Source organism: Medicago truncatula, chromosome 3, assembly GCF_003473485.1.
Source record: "Medicago truncatula cultivar Jemalong A17 chromosome 3, MtrunA17r5.0-ANR, whole genome shotgun sequence".
Classification (NCBI taxonomy): Eukaryota; Viridiplantae; Streptophyta; class Magnoliopsida; order Fabales; family Fabaceae; genus Medicago; species Medicago truncatula.
This window is the reverse complement of record NC_053044.1, coordinates 13,668,021-13,685,021: the sequence shown is the minus strand read 5'-3', so window position 1 is coordinate 13,685,021 and position 17,001 is coordinate 13,668,021. Positions and strand designations below refer to the sequence as shown.

The window sequence follows — 17,001 nt, the reverse complement described above, 5'->3', positions numbered from 1 at the left end:
TGTATTAAACATGGCTGCGAAAAAATATTCAAAATTTGAATGACATACATGAGTTGATTTAAAAGCAAAGACTAGAAATATGGTGATAGAAAACTTTTAAAAGACAAAGTAAAATTAAAAAACAAGAGGAACTAAAAACATATTTAACCCAATATTCCATATAATTTCAATTATCATATCTGCTACTTCAATTTCGAACCTAGTGCATTTTATTTTAATTTCGAATTTTGGTAACAATTATTATTTGCGATTCCTTTACTATTGTTCTCAAAACATGCATTAATCTCATAAAGTTCCAGGTTAGTCTCACCTTGTTTTGTTGATGATGTTCTTCTCTTTTGTGAGGCCACCAGGTCAAACTAAAGTGATGATGGACACCTTAAATGAGTTTTGTATTCCTTCTAGTATGAAAGTAAATGTCCTAAAGTCCAAGGCTATGTGTTTTAAGAGAGTGCATAAGAGTGTTAAACGAAGTATTAAGAAATCTCCTCTATCCATTTCGTGGCCAATTTGGGGGAAGTACTTGGGTTTTCCTTTGATACAAGTTTATCAATGATACATATGATTATATCTTATAGAAGATGCATAGAAGACTCTCAATAGAAGATGCATAGAAGACTCTCAACTTAAAAAGGTAATCTCCTTAATAAAGCGTGTGTGTGTGTGGGGGGGGGGGGGGGGGGGGGGGGGTTGCCTAGTTAAATCGGTTACTACAACAATGTCTATTTATGTTATGTAAATGCATTATTTACCTACAAATATTTATGATAAGACGATAGAGTCACAAAAATATGTATTTGGGATGACACAGGTCGTAATAGGAAGTGGAATAGAGTTAAGTGGTCTATTGTTACTTCCTCTAATAAATTTAGAGGCCTCACTATTAGGGAAGCTAGACTATCTAATATTGATCTTCTTGGGAAGTTAGTTTGGAACTTCTTTTTGATCCTCATAATCTTTGGATCTCACAAGTACATAAAACGGGGAGACATTTGGAACATTAAAGATGAAGTAAATTTTTCGCCAATCTGGAAGTCTTGAGACAATGCTTTCAATTCTGCATCGGTGACAGATCCTTCTCATTTTTGTATGATAGCTGGATGGGGTTAGGATCGCTTTGTTACTTGATTGATTTTGTCAACTTTTCGGATACATAATTATAGCTTAAGGATGTTAGTTTTATTAGATCATGGGATTGGAATAAACTAATGACAATCGTTTCAAACGAGCTCATGACGACTGTTGATCAATTTCCCCCACCTTTGGCATTTGATGATAATATTCAGGATATATGGGTTTGGGGAGCTTCTCAAACAGAAATGTATTTTTGCTCTACAACATATAGGTGGCTTTTACCTCGTTATAGAGAGTTGAATGATAATGAAAGTTGAGATTGAATTTGAAAATTGTCAATTTCAGCTAAGGTGCAACATTTCCCTTGGCTTTGGATGCACAATGTGATCCCAACAAACAAGCTTCGACATCACTACAACTTGGTAACTTCTCATATTTGCCAATGATGTTGAACGCATGATGAAGATGTGCTTCACTGTCATAGGGAATTTTCTCCATCGAATGAAGTTTGGAAACATATATGTAGTGTTAATCATCCATATTTCTTTAGCTTCACATCCTTTGAAAATATGGTTACAAACTGTGTCTAAAGGATCTTTGGGTAACATGCTTGCAATAACTATTTGGTGGATCTGGCGTTTTAGAAATAATTATACTCATGGAGACAAACGATGGAAAATCCAAAATATCATTCATTTTATAAACATTATGTGTACCCACATAACTTCTATTAATATTCACTCCTCTAAGCACCACATTAATCGAAACATTGTTAGAAGGACCCTACCTCAAGATGGATGTGCTAAGTTGAATATTGATGGAAGTTGTGGTGCTTCCGGTGACATTGGTTTTGGTGGTTTACTTTGTGACAACAAGAGAAAGTGGATAGTTGGATTCTCTTCTAATGAGGGGTAGGGGTGTGTTTTTTGTTGAGCTATTTGGGGTTTACCAAGGTTTGATGTTGGTAATTAACAACTCTATTCAGCGAGTTATTTGTGAAACATATTCTTTAAAAGTTCTCCATCTTCTTCAAGATCCGGATCACTCAACCATTGCCCAGATATTTTGGCAAAACCCGGTCGCTCTTCTAGATTATGTGTGACCATTTGACAGACTCCTCCATCGGAGTTGAAGTCGGTGTTGAGGCTTGATACCCTACATTGAACTTTGTTTTTAGGGTTTTTTTTTTCTTTTGTCATTCTTAAAAAAAAATTATAATTGTTTTTCATTTTCATTGAGTAATGATAGGTCTACATTCATCTATTGACACTCTATCATTGGTCAGCTGTCGGAAGAGGTTTGATGACATTTCAAAAGGAGCTTAGGTGGCCTCGCGACAACCGGCATCAGTGCTCTGGCATGCCATGGTGGTCGACGGCAAAACTCCTATAGCCCTATCGTAGTCACCGCCTCCCGCCACCATTGCTTTATTAATTTAAAAATAAATAATTTTTAACATTTTGAAAATATATATATTAAATAAATAATAAATGGGGTGTGTTCCCACCAAAATTTACCCTTCTTGGGTACATCAATCATCCACTTTTCCTATTTATAGTCCATACAACCCCTCTATCTGATCCAGACCAAACACACCAAACCATTAAGAACTCTTAAAATCAGAGGCCCCTCACCTCATTCATTATCTTGAACCAAAGCCATGGCTAAGCTTGTTTGTGTTCTGTTTCTAGCACTCCTTTGCATTGCCATGATCACAACTCAGGTTAGTCCCCTTCTAAAACAACTCAACACACAACCATGTTACATGAATGTGTATCATTGTTGTGTTATGTATGATACTCTAATCATAATAAAAGAATAATCTTGCTAAAAATTTCCTATACATTTTGCAGGTTATGGCTAAAGATGCAGCTCAGTATGGCAGTGTGAGTATCCTTTCTCCACTTCTTTCCTAGTTCCTTTTATAGGCATTTTGCAAAAGTTGCATAAATTTTACTTAAAATTAGTTTTTTTACTAATTTTTTTCGATTTATTTACAGGGGAATTATGGACCTGGGAGTCTACAAAGTTACCGTGAGTAAATCATATATTCATACTCCATTTTTGTAGACCAACTTAATTTTGTACATAAAGATGTGGCCTTGCAAGTTGCATTATGAACTCTTATAGTTTTAACTCGTTAAATTTCTTTAATTATGAGACAGTTAAACATGCTTTTTATGGATTACTGTGAAACATAGGTATGTCTAATATGTGCAATATTACACATCTTAAAATAACTGAAAGTGAAAACTTTTTATTGAAAACCACAATTATTTATTAAAAATATACATATTTAATATTAAATGAACAGGTTTCAATACAACCTTACTTTTTTAACTTCTTAACATATGCAAACTTGCATATGATAGAAAAACTCTTTTAATATTTATAAAATTTCTTTGATTTAAATTTAGTTTGTACTTAATTTTTCTTCTAAGTTTCAACCCCCACTTATTCTTTGTTTTTGAAATCTCTCTCATATTTTAGAGTAAAATAGTCATTTTAGTACTTGTGTCTATAAATGAAAGATGCAATTTAAAGAAATTTCGTCATGTATGGAATAAAAAAATATAATCGAAAATAGAAAAAGGTTAAGAATGCTATCTTTTTAATACCGTCTCAAACATTTACTCATTTATTGATTGAAATGTATATGAATTCCACCTTTTTTTTTGGTGTGATTCATTTTCAAAGTATAGATTTTATTGATTTCATCCATTAAAAAAATCAATGTTAGAGAAACATTAAAAATAAAATGTTTCTAACACTCTTCTTAAATATATATCTTAGGATAAAATTACTGTTTACTTTTTTTCCTATTGGACACACAGAATGCACTTGCCACTTTACCTAATCATACTTGCAAACTAATTTTAACTGCACTTACATATTTGTTTATGTGGCTAATTTTCATTCTTTGGTGGATAAATTACCCAAAATTCTTGAAAGGTGACCTAATAAAAACTTTTAGCTAGTAAAATACACCAAGTAATTTAAAAAGAATATATATGTTTGACCATTATTGACCTATATTTATGTTTGTATGCTCAACAAAAAACAAGTAACAATAATCAATTAATCTGAGACATTGTATCTAATGGATTTATGTTTGTGAAATTGATTTGATCAGAGTGTCCATCTCAATGCACAAGAAGATGTGGACAGACACAATATCACAAGCCATGCATGTTCTTCTGTCAAAAATGTTGTGCCAAATGTCTCTGTGTTCCTCCTGGCTATTATGGTAACAAATCTGTGTGTCCCTGTTACAACAATTGGAAGACCAAGCGTGGAGGACCAAAATGCCCTTGAAAGTGAAACAAATTATGATCATTAATTTAGTACGATTTAATAGTATTAATCAAAGAAGTGGAACTATAGCCACATAATATTTATTTTTGCCATATAGCATCTTCTACTTTTATTTTGAAGAAAGCAAAATAGTCATTGAAATTCAGGAAGAACCATAGTTGAGATCTTAAGAGAAGTACATTTTAAAATCTCAAATCAAAACTACCAGACCAACTCAAATGGACTCATAGTATCTTCGACTAATAGGTTATCATCGGGACTAAATATAATTGTTCTCTGTAATGAAGTTAATGAAATCGTTAACTTCAATTAAGAAATATGTATGTAACCTCTCTCTTAAACAAGAGGGCTGATTGATTACTAAACTGGCTTTGCTATTATTAATTAATAAATTGTCTTTGTTATTTGTCTTTCTCTAGTTTAAATTGATTGCAAAATGTTAACCAGTGTTTTTAAATATAGGTCAACGACACAAATGTAGAAATTGTGTTGAAAAATGGTTTATTAAACCTTCAACAAGGAACTATATGTTAGGGAATCCACATTAGAGTTCCACACATTTGAATATTTGAGGGGAAAATCCAATGTCAGCCACTAATCCAGTAAAATGTAGGAGAAACTCTTACTTGATCACAGGACCAACATCTTACATTTAGGCACATGTCCATGAAGTTAAAAAAATTATAAAAAAAAAAATGATTAAAATGATATTGATTGATGTGACTATTTAATTTATCTTTTAATTTTGTAGATTTATGTGTATGCCTACCCAAGACTTTCTCAAATCGCACATGCGATGGAAGAGATTTTATGACACCTCAAATAAAATCAGTACTATAAAGACCTTAACCTACAAACACCCACCCTGAACTAACATAAAAACAACTTGGCAAAGTATGTTTTCCAACACCATCTCAATGAGAACACAAATGAGCCAAAATATATCATGTCATAGTGCTACAATATATCAATTCGAAAATACTACTAAATTTTTATTCCTTTCTTTCTTCCCGAATAATGCAAAAAAAGAAAATGAACCAAGACCAAGACAATGTTTTATGCGATCTATGACCTCCTCTTATTTTAATGTTAAAAGTCAGCGGCTACTTCAATAGAGAGTATGCATAGTAAAGTATCTCCATTCCAAAAAATATTTATTTGGTCACAAGAACTACACTCTCTACTTGGTTACACATACGCAATTGAGAAAAAGATATGAAGAGAAAATAATTCTTTTTTAAGATAAACTAATCCACCAAAATTACCATTGGGGGAATCGATCTTGTGATTTTGAGAGGAGCATACTTCAAGGTCGAGGAGCACACTCCAAGATCTTAAGTCAACACTATCAGACTAACCTAAACGGATAAGAGAAAATAATTAAATAATATCTATGTTTTAAATAATTAAATGAAATGTATATTTGTGGTTGTCTAAATGGTGTAGTGAAATCTTTAGAACTAGGCAAGACTTCCTCCTCCATTTCCTAAGCAATGTTTTTTATATAAATGATACTTCATATCCACATACTTTGCCAAAGAGGATGGTCTAGTAGTTAAGAGATTTGTGGATATGGTTTATATTAATTATTTGACTAAATGTAGTCCTCTATTTTATTAAATCCACAATTTTGTCCTCCTATGGCTTTTTTAAAAATTTTGACCCCCTTATTTTCAATGATTTTACATTTGATCCTCCTCTTTACTTGACATTTTTGGATCTAAGGTGGAGACGGAGGCTTTTTGTCCAAAAACAAGCCTTAGTTGTTGAGTTATTGGTTGTGTTCGATGCAAGGTGCTGTTGGTTGGGACGACTCTTGGTCATGGAGGTTTTCTTATAAAGGGGTGTATTCAATTTGGTCTTCGTACGGATCTCTCTTGTTGGCAGTTTTGGGGGAGAGGGAGGTAAAGTGTCAAGTTGGCCCATCTGCTTGCGAGAGTGTGGAAGAGTTAGGACCCTTTAAAAGTGTAGGTGTTATTACCGATCCAGCGCGTGTGATTTGTGCTCTTTATGGGGTTTCAAATTAGTAGGTGGATCATCTATTTGTTATGTATAAGGTTGCCTTTGAGGTATGGTGTAGGATTTTTAGGTGGCTAGGTAGATTTTTTGTTTTGCCTTGGGATTTGGTTTGTATTTTTTAGGGGATCCTTGGGTTTGTTGGGAGAGATAATGTTAAGCATGACTTTTTTTGATCTCGCATATTGTTGTGTGTTTATCTGACAGCCCGTAATAACCTTGTGTTTTCTGGTGGAGCACTAGATGTGGAGGAATCAAAGATCCAATTCTCTTTGTGGTTTTGGTTTTTTTGGGAGTCACCCTGATTCACCTTGTTCTCACTACGAGTATGTGGTGGAGCTAGTTTTCTACTAGAGTTGATAACCGTCTGTGTTGGGGGGCTTTCTTGGGTGCTCTTGGGCGGAATTTTGGGAAATATGTCTTCTGATTTCCTGTGTCGGATCTTTTTGGTAGAGTTGACTTGGTCCACTCTTCTTTTGTTTTGGACACCAGGACACCCCAAATGTGTATACACCTTAATAGAAAAAGAGATAGGAGAGAGTGATATGATAATCGTGATAGGTTGATGATTTGATAGGATGATAGACATAAAGATAAAAATGAGGTGTTAAATGAGTGTTTGAGAATTTCAGATGTCTAAATATAATTGTTGATACTTCTTTAAATAGATTTCTTAAACAATACCCTAAAACACTTATTAACATAACAATAAATAAATTAAGACTAAAGAAAATCATTTTAGTGAATTTTATCACTATACACAATTCTTTAATGTAGTAATTAATTAAAACAAAAACAAAAAAAGGCATAAAGGAATTCCATTTAGCACAATGAACCATGACTACGTTTTTTTATGGCATAGATTGAAGAGCTTGGAATTCTAAAGATTGTTAGGATAAAAAAAGTGCTGGAAACATGAAAGCCTGGTATTGGTTGGTCTGTATTTTCAAGAGTGGTTTCTATTCCCTACCTTCTTCCAAAATTCTCTACTTTTGATGTCTTTCTTGTCTCTTTGGCAATAACATTCTAAATGAATCTCTGACTTGTACTTTTATTTTGTTTTGGTTGCTACACCAAGCCAATTTGGGTGACGCCTATTATTTGTTTTAACTTTTAAACTATTTCCACTAAGGTAAACATTATGATTCATAGGCGAAAATTATCAACAGTGTTTTTTTATGAAATTTTGATTAAGACTAAAAATATAAATGTTTGTTGCTTTCAAATTATAACAAACCAAATTAATCATGATTATTTTAGTTTAATGACATCGATAATATAACAAAAAAATATAATCTAAATTCTTTTTTTTTTAATGACACCAACAACAATTTTATTATAGAAAAGTTGTTTAAGGGTATAATTGAAATGATGAAAAAGTAAGTATAAATATACTCATCTAGTTTGTTACAATTTTTAAATGATAAAAATAAAAATAAAAAAATATATATATATATATATATATTCATATCGTGTTTTATACATTTATTTTAATATTTAAATTTATTCTTATCCATTCGTTACATGTGTTATTTGTATTGAAAATTGAGGATATTTTTGGAAAGAAAAATTCAACCCAAAAGTGACGAAAGGGATAGTTTTCTTTATATATAGATACCATAATTTATCATGTATTTTAGGGATTACTTTTTAATCTTTATATACTTTTTTTTTTTAAGGATAATCTTTATATACTTAATTACTAAATTTGAGAGATTGATATTTTAGAGATAAGTTTTTAATATAATTTCCTAACTAAATTGACGGCTTTTTTTTGTTACAAAATCCAAATATTTGTTGAAGGATTCGATCTCCACGTCATGTAATCAAAATCAAACAAAACATAAGATTTTAACCCGCTCAATTTATAATGGAACGTTTTAGAGATACAAAATGTTCCAATAAAATCAATGCAGAAGGGTCCCGTGAACATAGCTCAGTTGGTGGACAATGCATTATTATATGCAGGGGTCGGGGTTCAAATCCCAGACATCCCATTTATTCACCTTATAAGGTGAATTCTAGCCACTAGACTACCTGGAAAAAAAAAATCAATGCAGAAGGCTGCTTGTTTAACTAGGCAATACGTAGAGAATAATTTATCTCATGAATTAGCAAATCTTCAAAGTATGGTACAAGAACATGTAAACAAGGTAAAATTGACGTGGCATAATAACAAAGTGTTAGTACTAGATAAAGCTTGGTCTTTGTTTGGATGAAAAGAGCAAGAAAATCACAATTGAAAGGAATTTAGGAAAACTGATGAATGAAAAGATACTTGTCTTCCATAGGATATTGTTCCATTTAACTTTTTATTCAAACTTGTCAGTCTTCTAAAACAGCCTTATATATTGATTGCTTCTATAGCATGCTTATGATTGGAGTGAATCTAAAACTTCCCTAGCTACATATATTGTTCTATGCTTTTTGCTTTACAACTTCCAAATCCCATAGAAAATATATCATCATGAACAATAAGAAGTAGGTTAGTAACTTTCATTTTTCTAGTTTTGTTTCTTCAAATTTTCATTAGTAAAAGAACATGAGTTTCTTAGTTTTGAGAGGATTCTTTATTTTAGTTTGTGTTTGGATGTTAGCTTCTCAACCATACATTGCATGTGGTTTGAGAACAAAAGATCTTGTTCAAATTTCTCATGTCTTAAAGGGTGATGCAATGGAGGGTTTGGAATCAAAGATGGATTTGGCACCTTCACCTTCAATGACATTTGATGCTAATCAATCAAACAAAAGGACAGTGAAAAAAGGGTCAAACCCAATTCACAATAGAAGTTGAAATGCTTTGGCAAATGGCAATAACCTTTCTTAGTAGATTATCTTCCAAGGTTGGTTAGTTTATTAGATTTGTTAAGTTTCTGTGTAAGGTGAAGAATTGCAGCTAAAAGCTCATCTTTGTATCACCATCATTCTGATTGTGTAAAGATATTAGACCAGTAGATGGATATTTTGATGATTTTTTTGTTTTTTCTATAGAAAGTTTGATCATATTATTGACTATCAAATACAAAAGAAGGATGCTATACAAAATATAGTGGAATTCTCTTTCTTCTTTTCTATATGAAAATAACATGTATAACATTTTTTTTGTCATCTTGACCCTGTTTCAAGCATAATACAGTTACTAACCTCCGATTCACCAATTTCGGGTTCAACAATGCTCAAATTCGAATCAATGGGAGGATTAACAATCTTCGCTTTTGAATCAATGGGTTAATCATAATTTTAAATGCCAATAACCACAATTTCCAAGTGTATATTTGAATCCAGACCGTACAGAATCTATATTTGAACACCGAAAAAATTGTAGTTAATGGCGTTAAAAATCATGATCAACTGTGTTCAGCTAATGGTTATTGAATTGTAACACCTTATATTTATTAATCATAACCACATATTTAAACTATGTTAACAATTTAGTTTTTTGTCGAATTTTAATGTCAATTTTTGTGTCAAAGTAACACAACTCTTCCATTGACACATTAAGTTTTCCTTTTTTACCATTCTGAGACATGGTAAATGAAAGGTAAAAGTTTCTTCCATTCAATGAATGCCAAATAATGTTCACCAAACAGTAAAATCATACTTTCAAATAGCAGCCTTCCCTTAATGGGAAGAAAAAAAACCTTTCTTATTTTCCCAAATTCAAATACCAAATAATGCAGCATGTTTTGACTTAAAAAATTTATTAACAATATGAGCAACACTGGCAAAGAAAAAAAAGGAGTGAAGAGGGAGGGTACAAAGCTTGCTAGTTGCAAATAACAGAAACAAGATTTGTTCTTGTTTCTCTCCCATTGATATGTTGAATGTGACCAAGATCAAATTATTCCGATAAAACATGAATCTTAGTAATTCAGTTACTCTTGACAAGAAGCTGAGATCTATTGTATCTGTTCTTCCTGTGTGAATTGAACTGCATAGAAGATATCTTACGCGCGACTTCTTGCCAAATCATGTTCACTGCATCCCCAGGCTGGGATGGATATTGATACTCAAAGTGATTTGTAATTTCCTTTAATCTTTCCCACATCTTGGTCCATTCCTCGCGTTTGATTGAATGAAGAAGATTCAGCAGGTACCCTTTCTTTACAGCATCGGCGGCGCGAACGAATACGGAAAACTCTGAGTAGTCCAAAACATCTTCAAATGGTAGTTCAATTTCGTCACTGATGATCACGGGAACACAATGGCTTACTATGGCATCGAAGAGTCGATTGGAAGACGGAGTATCTCCAGCTATGTTAAGGCAAAATTTGGACATGGACATGCCCTGGCTTGCCTGATTAACACCATTTCCTCCTATGCTCCCAAATGTAAAATGTACATCTTTCTCATCTTTGAGGAGGTAATACAGTTCTTGGCGAATAACTCCTCCCTATTGTTTCAACATGATAGTCAACCAATTAGAATACATTAAAATTGTTAAAGGATAATATTGATAAAAAGAAACTGCAGAAATCATGTCAACAGAATAATTTTCAAACAGCAATATTAGCAGGAAATGTTAAGTTTCCAATAAATTGTTCAGTAATCCTTATCATTTGCTCAATATACAACAATAGATAGGCTCAGAAAAAATCATACTAAAATCAGCAAAAAAAACCAGTCATTAAAGTTCTATATGACATTGGCAGAGCATGCAAATGCAAGATCAACTTGCAACACCAGAGTTCAAAGCTTGTATACACAAGGTATAGCGGTCCGTCCTGTGCTGGTTCGTGTTCTAAATTACTATATATTCAATCAATGCATTGTATATTTACCAGAATCAGCTCAATTGCACAGCTATTTATATCTTGATTGCTTTTAAAAGTTCTATAAACATTTGATCTACAATCTACACACATACCCCTTCTGTTTTTTAAATGCACATTCATCACCCTTATTTGTTGGGAAAATGTCACACATCACCCCTTTATTCCATTTGAATGGCGCATCCTCTATATTAATAAAGGGAAAGTATGTGTATTTAAGGGAACATCAAATCAAATTCTTTTACAAAATAGAGAGATGTATGTGTCATTTAAACATACATCAGGAGAGGTGAATCCAGATTCCTCTGATTTAAAATTTGGGAGGAGAATGACATGGAGATTGTTCCTAAAAGAGGTACAGAGTAGAATGTTTTCATGTGCAAGTTCTCTTTACTCATAAAATCTGTGACAAGATGACGCTGAGAAGAGTGCAAGGACCTGGGATCAAATCCTGCCATTATGCACTGATCAGGTCCAAGGTGTCCTGTGAGTGCATTAGTATGTGTAGGCTGTGTGACTCACAGCCTACACATACCGAATGGGTTTACTAGTGTGAGTTATTCACTTCTTGATACTGCATGAGTTTATTAGTCAAATATCTAGGCCAAAAATAATGCAACAACAAGGAGTTGTTAATTCTAAATTCCACCTGATGCCTAGTAAAGAAGGTAAAGCACCTTGACATCGCACCCATAATACAATAGAAACCAGGAAGGTGCACATAATGGTTAATTAAGTTAACACACGCACTTCGTCTTTTGTTTTAAATAAACATTTGTCACCCTTATTTGGTGGAGAATGCAAGGACTTGGGATGAAACTCTTCCTTTACACCCCCTTATTGGCTTTCAGTCAAAAAAATGTCAGAACCGACGAAATCTACTTCAGGTTAGTTCGGTTTTTACTGTTTTTCAAAAATTGAACCGAAACCAACTAACCAGTTTGGTTTGATTAGATTTGGTTCGGTTCATCAGTTTTTCTTAAAAAAATCCATATTTTGAAAATACAAATATCAGATTTAATGGATTAGTATAACTCTGAATTTCTACACAAACAAAATGCACATGGTATGGTCTAAATCTGAAATACCGGTAAAAAAAGTGCAGTACTATCAAGAACTTGCATATGGGAAAAAAGAAACTAAACCATTTTAGCATATACATGACTTTAACTTCAGAACTAAATAGAACATAAATATATCATATAAAATCAATGGTATTATGACCTTTTGTTGGAGTGGAACTGAAATAACCACAAACAAAATATATTAAACAAATAACAAAATGTTAAAGCTTAACATTTCTCTTTACCAAGTGTGTCAAACAATCTTTGTAATGAAAGTTGCCTTCAATATGCTCAGATACTAGACAAGACAACAATATACAAAATGACTAATCATGTCTTCAATTAATCTACAAACACAAAAGCAACACATTGACGATATATGTTTTGTTTTTCTTATCTCGTTGATGTCAATAATGACAAGCTTTTTCTTACAGTCATTAAGAGGAGTTTCCAAATGGTTGATTAGTATAAAATTTAAATCTCTAAAAATGGTGATAAATCTATAAAAATAAAAAATAAAAGTGAATGGAAATGAGTGGACTAAGGAGTATTCTCTGTTGGGATTTAATGTTGGGTCTAACCTTAAGAGTGTGTGTGACATGGGATGATATTAGTAAAATGGGGGGTGAGTTAGCATCGGTTCGGTCTTTCGGTTCTTTGGATCTCAAAATCAAAAACCAAGAACCGAATCAAACAATACCGGTTTAGGCCGGTTTGATTCGGCTTTGAACCGAACCAGACAAGGTCGGATACTTTTTTCAGTTTGGATTTTCGGTTTCGTCGGTTTTGACCAAACCGTTTATACCCCTAGTCATGTGTGAGCTATTTACTGGTTGATATCGAAAGGATTTACTAGTCAACTATCTAACACACAAAAAATGTTGCAACCAAGGAGTTCTTAATTCTATCTATATTCCACCTGATGCCTAGTTAAGAAGCAAAAGCACCTTGGCATTGCGTTCGAGCCCATAATACAACAGAAACTAGGGAGTTTTCAATTTTAATGAGCACAAATAACCAATGAAGTTCATAGATACCAGCATAAAACAGGGAAAGAAATTTATGACAAATTAAAACGACATTTTCCATAATAGAGTAATGCTGCATCAAATAGATAAAATGAGGGTCAAGAGAAACTCACATCTTTCCTGTATATCGCCCCCTGGAAATACACCAATGTGGATCGTTCGCCATATGAAGGTGATTCACCTCTTGGTATCGTAGCCACCAAATGTCTATAGGGAGCTATTATATCTTTCTTGATATTTGCTAACTCAACAGGATACCTTCCAAAATCTGCAAGCACAAGCATAGCAGAAGCCAATTTACTTCTTGCATCCAACAAGCTGTTAGGATGATGAGCTACAATGAGATGATTCTTCCCTCCCGAGCGTTTCCATTCTTTGCGCCCCTTCAAGAAAATCACCAATCTGTCCTGCAACATTTTGTTGACACTAACTTGTCCCTCCCCTTGTATCTTAGAATGCCGATTGTAACTCAGAGACGAGAAAAACGGCACGAAAATTATATCTGCTTGACTTGAATTCCGCACTCTAACTGCAGTGCAAGGTTGGCCATGCTTCTTAGTATTTGATGACAAAAGATCAAGTGTGAGCCAGTATTCAATACTGTGCTGCAAATTCAGTCCACCGGGATAACGTGGCACCCGACTAGGGTTATCCACCTCCGGCCACGTTTGATTCACACTTCCCTTCCAACCCAATAACCCAAAGTGAAACTCCGGAGGCAAGTCATACATAAACACTTTCAATAAAGCCTTAGTCGGGTCACATACCACATTCACTTGCTTCCCTACCGACATTCCCTTCTCACTTGAATCGGATACTTTCCAATCAGACTCTCTAGGTTTTAACGTTTGAAATTTCAAATCCTCGGAAGGTAAAGTAGGAAGTATTATTTGCTCCTTCTTAAAATTAGGCGTAAAGTAAAACGACGAGTTATTAACAATAATAAGCTCTAAAACCGATCTCGGTATGAAAGAATGACTGCTAAATTGAACTAAGAAAATTGAAGACAAGACTAAAAGAAACATGCATATAAGCATCACATAAAATATAAACCTAGATGGAAGCATACTACTCTTCTCCGACATCGCTGGCAAATAGAAAACTAGATCACAGAGTTCGATCAATTGTGTCTACGTCTTCGAGACTTTTACAGATATACTAAAAAAGATAAAGGGTCTCAGAGGTTATATGCAATTTTAACTAACAGAGTACAGAAATAGTTGATGAATCTGTATCTATAGGTCAAATCAGTCAAGTCAAAAGAAGATATCTACCTAACCAACTAATGAATTCTCAACCTTGAATATTGTTGAATAAGATCTCAATTGAAGTCGTTTGAAATTCAACTTTGTGTTGACCCAATTCAAAGGTAGTAAAAAAGAGGAAATAGAATCTGGGTAGTGAAGAATTGATGGAATGAAGAAGAAAAGGGTACCTGATGAGATTGATGAGACAAGGGTTCAGTTCATCAGAGTACAGTAAAAAGGAAGGAAGAAAGTTTATCGATAACCGAGTGAAGTAATCGATATGTGATTTGTGTCATCCAGTTAGTTCATTGCTTTTATACTATACTACCTCGCTCACTTTTTAACTTTATTAAAATATTTATCTTTTTTTTTTTGGTAACAATATATTTATCTTTTCCTTTTAAAAAATATTTATATTTTATCTTTTTTGTTTTGTAAACAATATATTTATCTTTTCCTTTTAAAAATATTTATATTTTATTTTTTTGCTTTTGTAAACAATATATTTATCTTTTCCCACTCAAGAAAAAATATATACTGTATTTATCTTTTTTGAATTATTAATTTTTTGACAATCTTTTCTCAATTATAGTATCGATTTAAAGTTTGATGAGAAAAATTGTTAAAAAAATATGGATATAAATGATATTTTTCTTTTTAACATTAATATTTAAGAAATATCTACTTTTTTCTCGCTACTCCACTTTTTATTAAATAAAAAATTTAATACTATCGTGATTCGTGACATCTTATTATCATTTATCTTCTATATCTATTCTATACTATATACAGAAAATAAAAGGTTTTAGGAAGATTTTGGGTGTGCTTTTTTGTTATTTCAGTTATATTCTTAAACAAATTTTCATATAATAATCTTATATTTTTTTTAAGGATATAATAATCTTATATTGTTGGTGTTATTAAAAAGATATTTTTTTGTTATATTTGTTATAATATTGTTATCATTAAAAAATATAAATATGGTTTGTTGAGTTTGTTACATTTGAAAGTGGCTTAATTACTCTTTTGGTCCCCTAACTTATTTTTTGGTTTCATTTTGGTCCCTTAATTATTAAAAGTTTCGTTCATATTCTCTTGCCTTTTGTTTTTTTGCTATCCTCTTGCCTTTTTTTTATGACAATATTTTGTACATCCTTATTAATTAATTTTGTACCTCCTCATTTTGTACACTTATTTAATACTAGAAAAATAGATCGCACCAATTTCATGCTTTTTTTTTTACAATATTTTGTACTTTTTTTTTTTATGTAATGGATCTTATTGCAATATATTAGCTTCTCCATTGTTTATGACCCGAGCGGTAGCACGAGTAAAAGTTCTAGTGTGTATAAATTATGAACAATATTTTTTCTAAAATTTTGATTAAAATTATTTTCATTTTGATTGAAATTATAAATAAACTATACTTATCTTTTTAAATGACACGAACAATATAACAAATATAATATAAATTCTTATATTTTGAATGACACCAATAATATAACATTTTTTAAAGGTATGATTAGAAATGAAAAAAATCATCTTAAAACCATGTATTCCCTTATAAAATATAAATATTGAAAAATGTAACTTTTTATTTCATAAAATGATTGTTAATTTATAAATTTATGGAGAAAGAATACCAATACAGCTCAATTTGTGAGGTGTACCGTAGAAGTTTCTTTAAATATTGGCTAAATTGCATTTTTGGTCCCTTAACTATTTAATTAGTATCGGTTTGGTCCCCTAACTAAAATTTGATTTATTTTGGTCCCTTAAATTTCTCTCGGTTACTACTTTTAATCCTTTCCGTTAATTTTATTAATAAAAAGTTAGGGCTTATACAATCATCATCTGCATTCAACTTCTTCATCATCTTCCCCATCCACCTTCATCAACCTTATAAAAAAAACTCAGCAAAACAAATCAACATCTCTTCATCAATTCTTCATCATCATCATTTCTTCTTCTACAAATACAAATCCAGAAACCCATTTTTGGATCCAATTCAAAAATTCAATCTAATCTATCATCATCACCACCACCAATCCTTCACAAAAATCCATTTTCAGATCTAAACCCATCATCATCATTCCTTAAAAAAAAATCATTTTCGGATCTAAACTCATCATCACCAATCCTTCATAAAAAAACAAACTCATTGAAACAAAATAGCCACGACAACCACAACAAATCAAAAGGGCACGACACAGTGTTGATTCATAGCCTAAGAAATTCAATTCGAAAGAAAAGGCATGCATCAATATGAAATTGTCGTTTGAATTAAAGCAAATAAGTGCAACAACAGTACAATTATAAATAATGGGAAGACAACATGGAAAGAGATAGAGTTTTAAAGAGATATGGTTCTGGAATTTGTATGGAAAGAGATATAGTTTTGGAATTTGTATGGAAAGGATATTGGGAAGAAGATGAGTTAGGTTATACATAGAAACATGATTTTCTTGTTTAAGGTTCTTGTTAT

At 32.3% G+C, this 17,001-nt stretch overlaps 2 protein-coding genes across 2 annotated transcripts; one reads left to right on the top strand and one right to left on the bottom strand.

The window, feature by feature from the left end:
* Positions 1–2,639: 2,639 nt before the first annotated feature.
* LOC25488834 (gibberellin-regulated protein 6) lies at positions 2,640–4,795 on the top strand. The gene is made up of 4 exons (XM_013603983.3): positions 2,640–2,797; positions 2,928–2,960; positions 3,075–3,108; positions 4,208–4,795. The coding sequence occupies exons 1-4, from the start codon at positions 2,735–2,737 to the stop codon at positions 4,387–4,389; spliced, it is 312 nt and encodes a 103-aa protein (XP_013459437.1). The 5' UTR covers positions 2,640–2,734; the 3' UTR covers positions 4,390–4,795.
* A 5,186-nt stretch (positions 4,796–9,981) lies between these two features.
* On the bottom strand, positions 9,982–14,810 carry LOC25488832 (probable arabinosyltransferase ARAD1). Its single transcript, XM_013603981.3, has 2 exons — positions 13,383–14,810; positions 9,982–10,798 (listed from the first exon to the last, which is right to left on the bottom strand). Exons 1-2 carry the CDS (start codon positions 14,352–14,354, stop codon positions 10,277–10,279), a joined length of 1,494 nt encoding a protein of 497 aa, XP_013459435.1. The 5' UTR covers positions 14,355–14,810; the 3' UTR covers positions 9,982–10,276.
* Between the last annotated feature and the right edge of the window lie 2,191 nt (positions 14,811–17,001).

Excerpts from the sequence above, each read along its gene's own strand:
- LOC25488832 (XM_013603981.3), bottom strand. The coding sequence starts at position 14,354 with ATGTCGGAGAAGAGTAGTATGCTTCCATCTAGGTTTATATTTTATGTG. Across the intron at positions 10,799-13,382 it reads GGGCGATATACAGGAAAGAT|GGAGGAGTTATTCGCCAAGA; the intron begins GTGAGTTTCTCT and ends TTGAAACAATAG.
- LOC25488834 (XM_013603983.3), top strand. The coding sequence starts at position 2,735 with ATGGCTAAGCTTGTTTGTGTTCTGTTTCTAGCACTCCTTTGCATTGCC. Across the intron at positions 2,798-2,927 it reads TTGCCATGATCACAACTCAG|GTTATGGCTAAAGATGCAGC; the intron begins GTTAGTCCCCTT and ends TACATTTTGCAG. Across the intron at positions 3,109-4,207 it reads TGGGAGTCTACAAAGTTACC|AGTGTCCATCTCAATGCACA; the intron begins GTGAGTAAATCA and ends TGATTTGATCAG.